The sequence below is a fragment of the Cupressus sempervirens genome, chromosome 2, assembly GCF_028749045.1.
Source record: "Cupressus sempervirens isolate cs-2001-9-10 chromosome 2, ASM2874904v1, whole genome shotgun sequence".
In the NCBI taxonomy this organism is placed as follows: domain Eukaryota; kingdom Viridiplantae; phylum Streptophyta; class Pinopsida; order Cupressales; family Cupressaceae; genus Cupressus; species Cupressus sempervirens.
Window position 1 is genome coordinate 186,715,156 of NC_143119.1, and position 17,544 is coordinate 186,732,699.

Below are 17,544 nucleotides of genomic sequence, written 5' to 3' on the forward strand. Positions count from 1 at the left end.
AGCCTTTCATCAATATGCCACACAAAGGGTGTGTACTTTGTGCCCGCAATTTTCGGAAGTCCACTCTATTTGTCTCCCAAATTAATTCCTAGTCTTGGAATAAATTTTGCCAAAATCTTCTCAAGACCTCCTAGTGCCTCTCAGGGAACAATTGTTAACATAATTAGCTTGATGATGGCTTTGTCTTTACCAAGCTGCAATGCCCAGGCAATTATCATGGAGTAGATGTCAGTGTTGATCTTGTGGTGGTCCTCAACTTGGTGGAACATTTTCCCTAGTAGAATTGAGACACTCTTTGTGAGCCTGTTATCCATGCAATTAAACATTTTGTCCACCCTTAATTTCTTGTTGTGCCCATAAAATGGGTTTTTCTGCTTGGTGCAAGTGAGAGTAAATGAGGTTTCCATCTCTTACACTTGTAGAGAACTTCAGCGATGTGAATGAAATGCCTAAAAAAGAACTCACCAAATTTGTTCTTATCGATACACAAGCCAAAAATTTTTCCTTCATAATCAATCTGATCCTTAGTGATTATTTGGCATCACAACAAACATCACATTGTACTCCTGTCATGTCTCTGCCGCCACCTATATGCCAAATTTATTGGTAACAATTGTTTGTGAACAAAAAGGAGTTTTAGTTATCACAGAAGATTTCCCACTTCCATCCTTAAGTCTTGGAAATCCTCAAGTACAATTTCATGCATGTTGAGATTTTAGGCCCAATTTCACAGTTTTCCGGCTTCTTTATTGCCCTGCCTTCTTACATGTGTTAATTTGAAGTCCTCCAACGAGTTTAATTCTGCAAAAAAATTGGTTAATGTAATTCTGCAGGGCCCATATATCCATTTCACCTTTGATAATTGCATTGGCAATGATTTGGGAACCACCTTCCGCATGTAGTTTCCTGAAACCTAGCTTTTTTGCTGCTCAAAGTGCTAGTAGAGCCACTTTTGCTTCAAAACCATTCATAGTTCCATCCAATAAGCCTTTTCTTCTGCAAGCAATATGATCACCATTTAAATCTCGAGTAATAATTCTAGCTCATGAAGGTCTAGGGTTACTGTTCGAAGCATCATTAAAATTATATTTCTATTACCCTTCAATAGGTTTTTCTCAGAAAACATAAACACGCACACCAACAAAAGGATAACTCAACTTTGCCCATTTATGGGCCTAAAAGTGTTTGACCAGCTAAGAACCAAACTGTAGTTGATGCATAGCATCGGGACCATTAGCCTAGTACTATACCTCATGACTCGCCTTGACACCATCTTGGCTACACATGTGCCCTTATCATGCACCCATTACTGAATAAAGCTTAAAGACACAATAACACCATCAAATTAAAGCTAATCTGATCAAATACATAAATATACATTGATCGCATAAGTACAAATGCAAATTAATACATTGACGACAATTAATATACTGATAGATAATCAATATTATCAAACACAACATAGGCATTTTATGCTGACTTCATCATCCCCCCCCAAAAGAAACTTTGGTCTTCTAGACAACAAGTATACATCATGAAATATCGAAGAAGACTATTGACAAGAGTGTAGATAATAACTCATACTACACTAACTCAATGCTGTAGTGTACTTCAAGAATAAAATGGGGGTTCAGGGAAACACTTTGAGTGAGGCCGACGGACAACACACTTTGTTGGGGACTGAGGGTAGTGCTGTCAGCAGGATTAAGGGGTAGTGTCCCTTGCGATATTTGGGGGCAGCGCCTCTAGTAGGGTCGAGGGGCAGCACCAAACCAAATTAACACCTTGAGAACTAGATAAAATTCCACGATGTGCATCATTTTCTTGAATTCCTAAGACACCAAAAACAATACTAATCAAGCCCCCAAATTGCAATTTCTAGATGTGACTTTGGCATCTAAAATTGAATGTTTTAAGGGGAAATAAATTTTATGTAGTATTTTTAATGTTTATTTTACATTGATGTTGTCTGGGTCAGAGACCACGGTCTCAATGAGTCAGCCATTGACTCACTGACTTGGCGAGTCATGTGGGTAAGATGGCCTGAACCTCTGAGTCATAGGTTAGGGCTAGATAATATTTTTCCCAAAATATCGACAACCCAGTTGATAGAATATCCCCTTTATCCAAATCAACAATATCCAGAAAAGCTATGTCTTGAAAGTTTGAAACTCTCTGTCATTCATGGTTGCCAGAATGAAGTTCAAAGTTTGCAACAATCATACAACAGATTGAATATCATCAAACCCTGTCCAATACATGGAAGCAATTAAATCATTAAACCCTTGAAATTTTCTTTAGATTATCACTTCTAATATGCACACTAATGAATCCCAAGTGTCAATGAAGAAATTTAATAATTATATATTAAATAACTTTTGATCTTCTTTCAATTTTAAAGAAGACAGTTTATGTGTTTTTGTCTTCAAAATTTCTCAAGCTCTTGTCCAGTCTGGCTTCAAAACTGGGCTGCCAAGTTTCTGACATGTGACACGTCCAAATTTGATTGCTATGATAGGTTTATAAATATATGACCGATGTACCTTATATAATTTATAAAAAATGACATACCTTATACAAGTTATAAAAAATGATATATCGTATTCTATTTTTAAACCATGGTTTGAGAAGAAAGAAAGATACGAAATTAGTGTTTGTACCTGAAGAAACCTGTTTCTGGCCATTGCCAGCTGAGATACGACAGCTTTTTATTGATTGTTAGAAACAGGGGAATATATATAAAGCAAAATAATTCTTTAGGGTGCTATCAAATCTTGTTCAAAGTAAATGTGAGGGAATAATCAAGTGTTTCACTGGGTGTGATTATGTATCTGGTACTTTGAAGTTCAACACCTGTAGGATATGTGTTCTACTCAATTTATCAGGAATAGTAATTGTTTCACTTAGCTGTCATAACTTATCAGGTACTTTGAAATTCAACACTTGTAGGATATTTATTCTACTCAATTTATCTTAAATTGCACTCCATCTAACATTTACATTGGATGAGACTTGGGGTCAACCAAAAAGATTCATCATTTAAAAGATATATGTAGCTTTTAGCTTATCAGAGAATATTGTGTGCATGTATGCTTTCTGTTTATATAAAGGAGCTCTATGAAAGGGAGAACTAGATAAATCTTTAGCCATCAACTTTTTCGCATGACTTTCTGCACTTCAGTTGGATAATACTGCAAAAATAGGTCAATAAAATAATGGTGTGTGCTTTCACATTGTAGATGTTTGTCCATGTTTTATCCAAATTTTATGCTGCTTTTGATATTATTCTTTTTGCAGCCACTGTTCAATCTGAACGATGACCATCCAGTACGCTCAGAACCTTTAAGTGCAATCATTGCAGTGGCAAGGAGACGACATGCATTAAGACAGGTTGGGCTGGAAATATTTTTCAAGGAAGAGGATAATACTTTTAAAAATGCGACTGGATCTGGGCTAGCTTATGGAGCAAGTGTCTTCTTTACCTTTCAAAGTGTAGAAGTGCGCAATAATGCTGCTTCCAACCTGCTTGACAAGATTCAAGTAAGACCATTTCTTTTTGTGATTCTAATTGGGTTTTACATTTTGTAATGGTCTGATAATCCTTGTACACCTAAAAATTGCTGAAGCTAAAAAATATTATGCGAACATCCATAGCTCGCCTTGCTGCATAACTCCTGACATTGCGGATTCATACATCTTCTGGAATGGGGCATCAGGGATATGTGAACTAAGATTTGGAATGTGCTAAAAGCATCTGCATCTAGACAAGACACATATGTGTAAGCATTAAAATCACTTCATAATAACCATGTGCATATATAGTCAGACATCCATATTACACATAATATTTATAACATTACTTGTATGTGTGTATAAAGCATCAGTAAAAAACATGTTTTTAATGGTGTTAATAATTTTTGTTTTATTTTTTATATTTCATTAACATCTGGTAGATGTTTTTTTTTGGTAAATGTTTTGAGGCGCCAACACAAATGTGACTTACGTGGAGTTACTAGACAATCAAAAGAATTCTTTTTAAGTAAGATAAGATCAATTTACTAATGTCCAACAAGACACCACAAAAGGGTCTAAAGGACTGAAAGCATACAACAAGGTGGCAACCAATAATGGGAACACCAAAGGGTGCCTGAGAAAAGAACAAACAAGAAAGCAAACGAACCACAAATAGAAGGACTAGGGACCCTTCCCGGTCAAAAAATAACCCAACGTCTAAGGAAATGGACTAGGGCAATAGTAAGCCCTAGACCGTCTAAAAATACCATTGGAGGTGTAGTTCTACTGCAAAGTGTAACCACTACAAGGTCTCATAGACTTGGAGTGACCAACAGTAAAAGGGACGAGTGGTCACTTCGTGCTTGGACTGGGGACACTGAAGTGAAAAGGCAGGTGATAAGCTGATCCGGAGTCTGGCTTGATGGGAATTGGTGTTGCAATGTATGATCATGGAGCCACATGCTCTGGTGGAGGTAAAGAGCAAGACATCAATGTAACTATAAAAAGAGGAAATGGATCTGCCATCTTTGAATAGGCAGTGAAACCTCCCCCTGATCTCATAGTACATGGTACAATGGAATATAAAATGTATCTCCATTTTTGTCTCGAGTAAAGTGCAAAGGTGACAAATGTGCTCCACTCTTTCAATTTTGTGGTTCATCTAGATGCAAAGTGGGTGGGAGCCAACTCTAAAAGAACCCAAGGAAATGCCGAGAGCATGATTCCAACAACGAGCCACATATAAAGGCCGCACAATAACACCTTGCTAAATACCTAGTAAGTTCTCTAAATAAAAAGCCATTTTTGGGTAGAGTCCCCATGGAGGGTTGCTTTATGTTATGATAATATACTGTCTATAGATTTCTAGCTTGATGTGCGCGTTGCTACACCCTTAATATTGGTGTATATATGGTTATGAATAGTCAACTTGTGGCTATCTTAATCCTTAATTAAGTCATGTTATCATTATTATATTATTATTTAGGTAGGTAGGTTGGCCTAGGTGTTATGTAGGGTTTTGTCTATTCATCCTAAGCGTAATTAGGTATATATAGGAGGTTGTGAGTCTTATTTCAAGATCATATTGTGAAGTGTGTTCTCATTGGATATATTTGGAGGTTGCCCCCTCGAAGTGGCCTATTATTCTCAGTTATTATCAAGTATTTATATAATATTTTATATTATTTCTTCTATTGTGCAAGTTAATTCATTACATGTGGTATCAGAGCATGATCTTGGCACCATAGAGGCAATATTGTTTCTCAACATTGGGGCAATTTTCGGGAAGAGCATAACTTTCAGATTTTAGCAAAATTTTCAAAGATTTTTAAAGGGTTTTTGAAGATCATATTAAAGAAGCTATAGTCCAAAATTAAGAGGAATTGGAGCAAATTTGAGCAAATTATTATAGAATTACTATTTCTACACAATTTATTGAGATCTTCATATCTCTCAAATCCTGCTAAATTGGAGTATAACTTGTATGCAGGACTATTTTGTCCACATAGTCTACCACAACACAAATGGGATTTTGTTCATGGATTACCTATGACATCCCTTAGACATAATTGCATTATAGTAATTGTAGACAAGCTTACCAAGGCAACCCTTTTTGTCCTAGGAAATTTGACAAACGATGCTCCAGCTATAGCTCAAAATTTATTAAAGAGATGTTTAGGCTACATGGTATACCCAAAAAGATTATTTCAGATAGGGATTCCGAATTTACGTCAAGCTTCTGGACCACCTTGCAAGCTAGCTTAGGAACACAACTAAACTTTAGTACAACATACCATGAGGAAACTGATGGGAGAGCTAAGAGAACTAACGAAGTTTTAGAAGATCTACTCTATATGTATTGTATGGATCAGAAAACCAAACGGTAAGACTACCTACCATTAGTGGAATTTGCTTATAATAATTCCTTTGAGGTCACTACGTGTATGACTCTATTTGAAGCACTTTATGGAAGGAAGTGTTAAACACCACTAAGTTGGTATAGACTGGAAGACAAAGTCGTAATTGGGCCCAAGATGTTGCAGGACATGGATAATCAAGTGCAACTAATCAGATAGAGAATGAAGGAAGCAACTGAAAAGTAGAAAAGTTATGTGGAAAAAAATAGAAACCTGCAAAAATTTCAGATTGGTGAAAAAACGTTTCTTAGAGTTCGTCCTCACAAGAGCTCCATATCTTTTGGAAGGAAATCCAAATTAGGTCCATGTTTTGTTGGACCTTTTCAAGTTATGGAGGAGGTAAATCCAGTGGCTTATCTCTTAGCTTTTCCTCCAACAGTGAGCCATATTCATGATATGTTCCATGTATCCTCGTTGAAAAGGTATAAACTTGATCCTAAACTCATTTTGAACTAGAATGCACTCTAGGTGGAAGGTCCAGGAACCATAACAATCCAACCATACTAAATCATAGAGAGGCGGCAGTACTAGTTGCGCAAGTGAATGGTGGATCAATTTAAAGTTGAGTGGGATCATTATTCGGCAAAAAATGCAACTTGGGAAGATACCACATAAATTGAGAAACAATATCCATTTTTTTTTTGAAAATTTTAAATTAGCTACAAACTTTGCTTATTTTGATAGATGTTATTTTGATGAACTCCACAAGTAATATTTTTTTAAATGATATTTTGATAAACTTTATGAGGAATTGATACTTGTTAGTGTAGATTTTGACATTTGAAACAAATTGATGTTTTGATGACTTTAGAAGAATAGGCTCATGATAAGCAAGATATAATTCAGTCAACCTTTCAAATGGCTGAATTATATTAGCATAGAATTGGTGATATTATAAATGTTACTTTGAGGATTTGATAGTGAATCTATAAATGCAATTTTGATACTCTTACCATGATTCCAATGTTTCTTTCAATGTTATGCTGTAACACTTATACACTGCGACGATGCATTCTTAAGGGGGGAAGGATGTCACAACCTTTCTATTGCTTATCCTTTGCAAAATTCCTATATACTTGTAGATGACTTGATAAGTATTTTAATGTCTCAGAGGTAAATTATTTAAATATCTCTCAGATATTTAATTTATTTTCTTGGAATACCTAATTTGAATTCTTAAAGGGGTATTATTTTAATATTTCACAATTTTTCCTATGAGATCTCTTAGGTATTTTTTTATTTAATATTGATGATTATGTAATTTGAACTCTTAGATATGTGTTGTTTAAATTTTTTGCTATTATTTAATTGGTCTCTTAAATGATATTTCTTTAAATTATGAATATTTAATTTAGTTGATGCTTTCTAGATCTTAGTTATTTAATGGAATTTAATTCTTGTATCTTATAACCATTAATAATCATTTGTCATTAGAATGATTAGAGCATTATTGTATCATCTCCAATCATCATCCCTTATTTATTCTTTTTTGGTGAAACTTTATATTTATATTAATAATAACTGGTTCAAAAATGGTTCCTAGAGGAAACAACCAGAAATGAAAAACTTCGGCCATTGCCTTATACAAAAAGGATGCAGAAGAAGAAAGACAACATCAAGAGAGAGTATCTATCAACACTATTGATTCTTGTGATTTTGAACCCCAAATCTAGAACACTGTGATTACAAAAGATCCCGAAACTCATATGAAGACAATTACTAATCCAATCATTATTCGGTGTCGAAGAAAACACCAAAAGCCAAACCAAAAACTGATATAAAAGTTTCCATCATTGATCTTCATCCAAAATTCCAAAGCCATCTGATGCAAGTGCAAGCCAGGACCCTAAACTGCATACAATATCTCAAAAGAACAAGTGAGATCCATAAAAGTAAAACATGTGAAATCATAGAGAAGCCATGATTTCCTCTCAAATAATATTTGAGAAGGTTTGAACAGGATTCTAAGCATATTTTGTTGGCACAATATTAACCAAGTTGGGGAAATCAAGGTGATTTAAGTGGGGAAACTAAAGAGTTAATATAAACCCCATTAGTGCCCAAATTAGCCAGACAATCAGCTAATAGGTTGCCTTCTCTATAAGTATTCATAATGTAACATTCAGAGATTGAATCAAGAAGAGACCATACTTGATGCAATATATATTGGATGGACCAATTATACATATGACATTTAATACATGCATTAATAATAATGGCTGAATCTCCTTCAACATGTAACATAGATATAGATAGTGATTTTGCAACTTCCAAACCAAACAGCAAGGTCAGGGCCTCAACTTTGGTATTAGTATCTAGAGGGAGAGGAGATGATTTTGCTGCAATCACATGGCCTTTTAAAGTCTTTAATGACTATGCTATAGCACAAGTTACCTGGATTTCCCATAGAGGCCCCATCAAAATTGAGTTTGTAATAGCCTTCACTTGGGGGGATCCACTTGGTTTGTGCTCAGATAAGAGGAACCTTGGATGGACACAATGGAGCAGGAAGATAAGGAAAAAGTAAACCCTTCCATTGGTGAATAACATAGCCATCCCAAGGAGAAAAAAAACTTCTTTACCCTTATATTTACTTATTGTAACATAAACAAGCTCAACAATTGATCTCTTTAATCCTTCCAGAAATTGAGGGATTGGAGATGGCGTTTGTTTAAAAATTCTCTCGTTTCTCTCCCACCAAATGGCCCATACTACAGATGTAGGGATGCACCTCCAAAGACATGAAAACATTGATTTAGTATTGAAGATTGGCCATAATAAATCCCACAGAGAGTTAGGTAATGGCATATGGAAATTAAGCTTATTAAGAACAAAATGCCAACAATCTTGGGCAAAAGGGTAGTTTAAGAGGAGGTGATTTGTTGTTTCCACAACTTGCTGATAGAGCACATTTAAAGGGATCAGAAATGTTCAATATATGAATTCAATCACTAGTTAAAATTCGGTTATTTAATGTAAGCCATGCAAAGTGTCCTACTTTTGGGAGGATTGAACTGTTCCAACAAAATTTAAAAGCACAATAAGTGGACTTATTAAACTGATTGTGTTGGAGAGCGAAGTATCCTTGTTTAATAGAGTATCTACCATCTTTAGCCAAAACCCAAAAGAGGCAATTTGGTTGATTAGACATAAAAAAATTCCTTTCAGCTAATACTTGTTTGAAAGAAGAAACCTGATTGTGGGATATAGGAAGAATTGAGGGGTCTTTCCAGATGACTAGCCTTGTGAATCTATGTATAGTTGAGACATAATTAGAGAAAGATGTTCCCCAAGTTTGAATCACTATGCTTGAGAAATCCTTTAAGGAATCAATAGTGGCAAGAGGTGGGGGGGGACCCATTCTATGAATCAGACCAAAAATTGATACTATCTCCATTGTTCACTTCCCAAGATATGAATGAAGTAATAACTTCCCGAGAAGCCATCATGGTATCCCAAATGACAGAATCTTGTGGCGGGTCTAGGATAGTAAAAATCCTGGAAGGTTCCAAGTTATCTAAATATTTTTTTGTAAAAGATGACGTCGTTTGGCAGAGGATTTGTCATACATTTGCCAAACTAGCTTAGCACCAAAAGGCCTAGTCCAATTAGTAATGTTGGGAAGTCCGACACCTCTTGTTCTCAAAGAGGTTGTAATATTCCCACTAGGGACGACAATAATACCTTCAAAACCAATGTTAGAATATATAAAATAATAAAATATATTTCACTATTCTAACCTCTATCCTAACCCAACCTTAAAGATGTCTCCATGTCGGGATCAATAACCCTCTTGAGGATCCTTATATCCCTAGTTACTTCTCTATCTTCTATGAAGTGCTCCCTTTAAGGTCCTTCCTAGAAGAGACATTCTCTATCTAGCGCCCTTGACACATATGTATATGTTAACATCTACGAAATATTCTGGCCTTATAACCATATTAAGATCACTCTCTTCCCAAAGGGACTCTCTTGATCTTAATCTATTAGCCATATTAAGATCACTCTCTTCCCTAAAAAGGGACTCTCTTGATCTTAAACCATTAGGTCATGTGTATTATTCATTTCAAATTACATCTTTACATATACATAAATTATTCACAAGTATGATTCATTAATATAAATAACTCTATGAACATAATTAAATAAATATAATCCATAAACATACCTTTCTTACCTTCCTCTTTGTTTTGTCCATGTGACTCTATCATTAGTCGACCCTTCAATGAATTAGTCCTTCTAGATTATTTCAACTCTATATTTACTTTCTAAATTCCTTCCTTTTCTAATTATAAGGAAAAGATAAAAAATACTTTTTTGTTTCTTCTTTTCCAAGAGTCACAATCTTTCACAATACAAATCCTTTGAAAAGTCACAACACTTTATAATTACAATCCTTTCAAAAAATCACAATATTTCATAACTAAAATCCTTTGGAAAAGTTTCAATATAATTTCAACATTTTTGAAGAGTCACAATTGTTCTTAATTATGACCCTTTCGAAGATTCACATCCTTTCAATATCATTGACACCTTTTCAGAAAGTCACTTTTTTATTTTCTTCATATTACTTTCCTCTTCCATTTTTCCTTTCTGAACTCCTATCTTCTCTTCTTTTTTCCCCCTCTCTAAAATAAACTCTACTCCCTTTTATATCTTAATTTCAAGGAGTCATGTCTGTTTGCAAAATATCTCGACTTTTCATTTAATTTAGTAATTTATATTATTCTATGTTATTTTATTTATTTACTTATTTATGTATATTATTATTTATTATTAAATTCTATTTAGAAATTTAAGATACATTCTACAATATTGTCTCTTGTATTTAATTTAATTTCTTTATTTATTCATTTTAATTTTGTTATTTAAAATATCATACTAAATATTATTTCATTAATAATATAGATTAAATAATAATAATTTCTTATTTTTATAGTTTGGTATTAGTTTTTATATAATTTTATTATCATTATTTATTTACTAACATTGTACTATCTAATTATTATTATTAAAATTCTATCTTAAAATAGGGATATGACCAGTGTAACATGGGGACGCGTCCCCCCCCAAAAATGGGCCGTTTTGGAGATGGGGACGTCCCCGGGACGGGGGGACGGCGTCTCGGCGTTTCGGGCGGCGCCACTTAGAGCGCCATCGCTGCCAGAGACGGCGAGATGACTAGAGGTCTCCGAAACGGGGGAGACGTCTTCGAGACGGCGAGACGTCTCCGAGTGTGGGGGTGCGGGGGGATGCCAAGGAGTCTCCTTCATTGAGGGGGGATGCCAAGAAGTCTCCTTCATTGTGGGGGGACACCAAGGAGTCTCCATTGATTTGACATTTTGGTTTGGACTCTTGGAGACTTGTAGTTTTTGTTTGCATCATATACTTATTTTTATATCATGATTCATGGCACATGATACTTATTGTAATCATCTTTATGTCATGACTCATATGATCATTGATTATTATTAGATAGTAGAATCTAGATACTCATACTATTGATTTGAAGGCTGATATATAGAGTTTAGACTAATATTTATTATTTGTTGACGTTCAATTTTTAATGTTCATTATTTGTTTGTCATTTGATCATGAATCATGATATTCCAGTTGATATGGTATATGCTATACCATATGTATAGTATATACACCTTGCTCCTTCCGCCACCCCCCATCCCCCGCCATCCCCCTGCCGTCCCCAAATCAAGGCCCCTCTATCCCCTCGTCTCGGAAACTTGTCCCCCCGTCCCCCCGTCCCCCCATCTCCTAGGGCGGTGTAACTATGGATATGACAGAGGTTGACATGGCATGTATAGAAATTAGAGTTATTTTTTTTTTGTCCATTCATATTTTTTGACCAAAGAAACGTACAAATTAAAGTTTCAATTTGAGAGATGATACCTTTGGGGGCTTGTAAAATGGAGAAATAATAATTTGGAATGGTTGAGAGAACAATTTTGATAAGCAAAATTCTACCTGAGAGTGATAACCAACGAACCTTCCAAGCTCTAACTCTACTTTTGATACGATCAACACAGATTTCCGATAAGAAGGCTTGTTTAATCCCATAAAAAAGGGAACACCAAGATAAGTAGTAAGGGAAATGATCAAGGGGAAAACCAAGTAGATGAATTATTCTTTGAGTAACCAATTGGGATGTATTAAAAACATAAATTTTAGATTTAGTTGCATTGATTCATTGTCCCGAAACTTGCGTATATAGGTCAATGGCTTACTTCATAGTTTGTGCTTCTTGATATGTAGATGATCCAGAGAGTTAAGTATCATCAGCAAAAAGAGAATGAGTTATGGAGAAGAAAGTACCCACAATGTGGATACCTTTCCACAATCCATTTTGATTAAAAGAGTTAATAAGTCTTTTGAAGGCTTTTGCCATAATGATAAACAAGAACGGAGAAAGAGGGTCACCTTGATGAACTCCTTGGGAAGAGGCAAAAAAACCTGATGGTGCTCCATTAGTGAGAATAGAAAAATGTGCACCTAAAATGCAAGCTTTAATCCATTTACACCACCTAGAGGAGAAACCAAACTGATGAATGATTAGGAGAAGAAAAGACCAATTCAGTTTATCGTATGCCTTCATTATATCTAGTTTGGCAACAAAGGCCACAATATTGTGTTTTTTGATGGTATGAAGGGTCTCTTGGGCTATTATGGCTCCCTTAGTTGTTTCTTGGCTAGGAAAAAAACCCCCTTGTTCTGTCAATATAATTGTTGGAATAATAGGTTTAAGTCACAAATTCTTCAATTTCATTGTAGAAAAGTCATCATCCCTTATTATATTTTAGTAAATGTCTTATTTATTTATTTAATTTTATTTTTTTCTAATTAGACACCTTAATAAATTATTATCAATATATATATATATATCAATTGTTTAATTGACGATAATATTGAAATTAAAACAATAATTAAATAAATGAGATTTAAAAAGTTATGTATGTATATATATACATACATACATACATACATATATGTATGTATGTTCAAAAGGTACCCTACGCACAGAATTTGTATATCTGATTTATCATATTTAAAAGAAGACTTAAGGAGGAAGACTTCAGCGCACCCACGTTCATACGCGTCCAGTTTGGAATGGTGGAGGAAGGTAGCAAACTGAGATGTGGCTGGAAATGAGCAGGGGGCCTGCGTTAATGACCTGTGCAGGGAGAATGTATGCAAAAACAATCAGATTGAAACCCATCCAAAAGGGCAATGTAAGCAGAAACTGTGATCTAGGGCCGAGTTGGAGAGGATGTATAGGTGAGTGCCATCATTTTCAGGGGCATCCATGCGGCTGGAAACGGTGAAAAGGGGAGGCTGGAAGTGGATGTTAGTGCCTGGTTCCTGCACCCAACTCTATCTATGCTTTTCCCACAAGTTAAGACTCCTTTATTTCCTTTTTTGAAAATAACTTCTGTACTCCAAACTAGGTATGTGGCACTCTAATTTTATCTCCATGTAACTTCTGTTCTCCCTGAGCTGTAGCAGTTGTGTTTGAAAGAAACTGGAAAAGATGTGTTATCTTTATTTCTAATTTGGTAGCTACTGTAGAAATAGTAAAATTCCGGATGATATTCTATTTGATTTCTTTTATCTGGCAACTACTGCAGAGTTGATAAGATTCTGGAAAGGCTTTGTGCTTTATTTTTAATTTTTTAGAAATGGCAAAGATGGTGTTTATCTGTGTTTTAGAAAATATTAAGGGTGACTATGCGAAGGCCCTGTTTTAGCACTAGAAATATTAGACCATTATAGCGTTCAAAAAATTGTCTTCACATTATATAGGTTACGAATGGATGTAGAGAGGTTGCCAACTGTTTGCCAATATGCCTTACTGCTGTAAGTTGTTGGCTGGGAGCTACTAAAACAGAATTTGGTACTTGTATGCCATTTACTATTTTAAATCTGCTAGCTGGGAGTTGTTTATACAAACTGTGCATCCTACACCTTTATTTGTCATGAACTTGCTTGCTGAAAATGTCCTACATCTGATTTTTTTTTGGGAAACGATTGGTATAGAATGAGTGTTGACTGTTTGACAGTAGCCTTATTTTCTGTTTGACAGTAGCCTTATTGCTGTAAGTGTTATCTAGGAAATTGTTTAAATGAACTGCGCAAATTAAGGGTGTTTACCATATAGGATAAACGGTTTATTAATGCATTCAGAGAATAGACAAGAACATGTAACGCAAAAGTATTTCTCTTGTTATTCCCATGTATGTAGAAGATACTACAATATTCGATATGATTGATTACAATGATGATCCCAACTCCCTTCTGGACGGTGTACTTATACTTTCCCAAAGGGGTGACTCAATCGTCACACGCCCATTCGGATATAGTTCTACTCGTCGGATACAATATAGAATTTACCAACAACATCATCCCCCCCAAAAAGTAAAGTCATCTCCAGATGACAATTAAAAAATATCTGAGACAGATTAACAAAATAGAATTCATTGACTAACTATAACATGATAAATCTATTTTCGTCACATCACATTCACATTCGTCTCGTGCTTGCACCAAACTGGTCTCCAAAACACATTGCATCTGCAACCTCTGCTAACACAATACTGTCACCTTAGCCAATCTGACATTGATAGCCATCTGTGCTGCCTTCTCTACTTCCAATGCGTAGGCACTTTGAGCCAAGTGTCACTCTACTGTCTCCGACTGGATGATCATCTCTTCCCGAGCTCTCTATGCATCTACCAAGACAACTTCATATCCAACACCTACTCCGAGTGCCTCAAAGCGTAGCACCCTTCTCAAAAGGCTTGCTCTAGTGCTCTCTCCACCTTTGGCATACAAAGACTCTATGCCTGTAGTAGTTGCAGGTCTCATCAATTGGTCACACTTCCTACGATTGATAACTGCACTGACTAGGGGTCTAGGGGGCAATGCCCCTAGTGGGGTCGAGGGGCACTCTCAAACTTAGACAAAAGTCCACGGATCACACCATTTTTGTGGTTTTCTTTTGATCCCACACTCTTTCTACCAACCGCTTATGTTTTACTACCTGTTTATGTCTTTCCCTTCCTTTTGGTATCATATCTTCATTCTGGACTGTTTTGATTTGTCGTCATTTTTTTAATTTTAACACTTCCTGTGGTCTCATCAACTGGCCACACTTCCCATGATTGATAAATGCACTGATTGGGGGTCTAGGGGGCAACGCCCCCAGCGGGGTTGAGGGGCACTCTCAAACCCACACAAAAGTCCACGGATCACACCATTTTTGTAGTTTTCTTCCGATCCTACTCTTTCTACTAACATATCATACGTTCTTCATTCTAGACTGTTTTGATTTGTTATCTTTTTTTTTAACACTTCCTATTCCCTTCTATTAGTCACCTCTACCCCTGTTTCAATAATGGCCATTCTATCTTTTGCAATCCTCTAACTAATCATATGACAATGCTTTCTTCGTTCTCCCACCGATCTTGCAAGGGTCGTACAACCACTTCTTTCAACTCCTAGCTGTATGGTCCAACTTTGCTCTTCTGGACTTGTTTTTCTCAGTTGTACGACGTTGGCACTCTTCACTTTCATGTATATTGATAATATACGATGCTTGATGTTTTCTTTCCTTGAGTCGTACTGTCATACAAGATATCTTCATATGGCCGCTTCCATGTCTTTTTGTTGTTTTGATTGCTCCTCCGTACACTGTATGATACTTTCTTCCTCCCAATAATCCTCTTGTATGGCCGTACGACCCTATGTTTTATCCGTTGTTGTACAGAAGGCCGTATGGTACTTTCTCTTTCACAGATAGTGCATTTGTATCTATACAGTCTTTGCCTTCCTGCTTGCCGTACGGTTTAATGCAACATTTGCTGAGTTCCCATATCCCTGTATCTGCACGTTTTGCCTCTACTGGCCGTATGGTACCTTCTCCTTCGCCATACGGTATTCTAATTGTTTCCATTCTATCATTGTGTGCCTCTCTCCCTTTGTTCGTACAGTCGTACACAACTCCTCTGTCTTTGTCTTTTATGTCGATACGCATTAACTCCCTCCAAATGACTTTCCTTCGGGCTGTATGGTGTTTGCCTTCTATGTCTATACTGTTCGTACAGTGTCTACTCCCCAAATAATAGAAACAAGAATGTATAGTGTCTTCCAGATGTTTGCGACTCTTCGTAATACTCTTTGTTTACTGTTTAAATGAAAGTTATCCTTCTCTATGATATCTAATATAATCTCCTTTTTTGATGGCCCAGTTTTGGGATAATTCTTTTGACTACTGTTCTCCTGTTTATTTTTTCCTTATTACGTCTATCAGCTTAAAATAAAAAGATTTCGTTTTACTCTTAATTTACATAGATACATTAATATTCATTATTTGTTCTCAGTTGTTCGTCCACGGAGGTGCATTATTTCTTTCATGATAGATTTTCAACTTTGATTCATCTATTGCATCGGCTACTTCCTTCTTATCAAGCATCCATAATTTTACTGCTCTGTTATCTCCCACTTTATAGATTTTATATGGCCCAACCCACTTTATTTTAAATTTACCTGGTTTGATCTCGTTGCGCCTCTTATACTTCAAAACTATTTGGCCTAGTTGAAATTTGTTCAATTTTAAATGCTTGTCATGTCATGCCTTACACTTTTTGTGTAACCTTTGTGGCCCATTGTGCCTGCAGTCGTCGCTCATCAAGTTTATTCAAGTTGTACAATCTCTCCCTTAGGCTTCCCATATCGCCCAGCTTGTTCTCGATTGCTATCCTCAAACTCAGTACCATGAACTCCATTGGCTGCCACTCTTTGCCGTCAATAACTATATTCTTGATTTTAGGACATTCACTCCGTACTGTTGCAGTTTTTAATATTGGATTCCAGTTATCTCTCACTAGTATGTTCTTTGGTTCGGTATCATCTCCTAGATTCATGGTTTGTATTGTGGCTTCTTCATATTTTATTAGCTTTTCGTTATTGAATATATATGCAGGTGTTTCATTCAGCTCTGTGTTCCCTTCTTTTATTTCCCTAAATTCTTTTGGAAATCCATCCCTGTTGCGTTCTTCCTCTATCGTTAGTATATTGCAGCTTTAAGACCGTTCACCAAATCCAGATCGTTGTCCTTCGATCCACCCTTCAATTGTAGGACTCTTTCCTCATCTGGTTCCATTTGCTTCTTATCTTCGTCCTCTCGTTTTGAATTTGTCAATCCAACTTCTTCTCTCACCATTTGTATGTGTAAATCAATAATGAATCTCCGTCCTCTGCTCTTCATTGATAGTGTATTCTTCTTCCAATCATGTTAAACCTTTGCTTGTATGAGCCATCCTTGTCCAAGAATGGTGTCATATCCCCTTCTTTTTAGCGAGATGAATACAAAGTCGAGTAGGAATGACTGTGTTCCAATAGTTATTGGTTGTGCTATAAGGATCCCTAGAGGCTTAATGCCATGTTGGTCTGCAGTTAGTAATTGGAATGTGGGTGGCCACAACGTCGGCTGTCCCAACTTCTTCTAGGTATCTTTTGGTAGCACATTTACCCCTGAACCTTCATCCACAATTGTGTCTGAGAGGATCCTTTCCAATATACCCATTTTTATGACCGGTGGATGCCT

The 17,544-nt window shown here is 36.0% G+C and overlaps 1 protein-coding gene across 1 annotated transcript in view; it reads left to right on the top strand.

Annotated features, from left to right (window-relative positions):
• LOC149571701 (uncharacterized) overlaps positions 1–17,544 on the top strand; it is a 319,697-nt gene that overhangs the window by 121,809 nt on the left and 180,344 nt on the right. Inside the window, exon 5 of the mRNA XM_089813119.1 lies at positions 3,298–3,540. Coding sequence (XP_089669245.1) covers positions 3,298–3,540 — 243 coding nt within the window. The remainder of the gene's footprint in view (positions 1–3,297; positions 3,541–17,544) is intronic.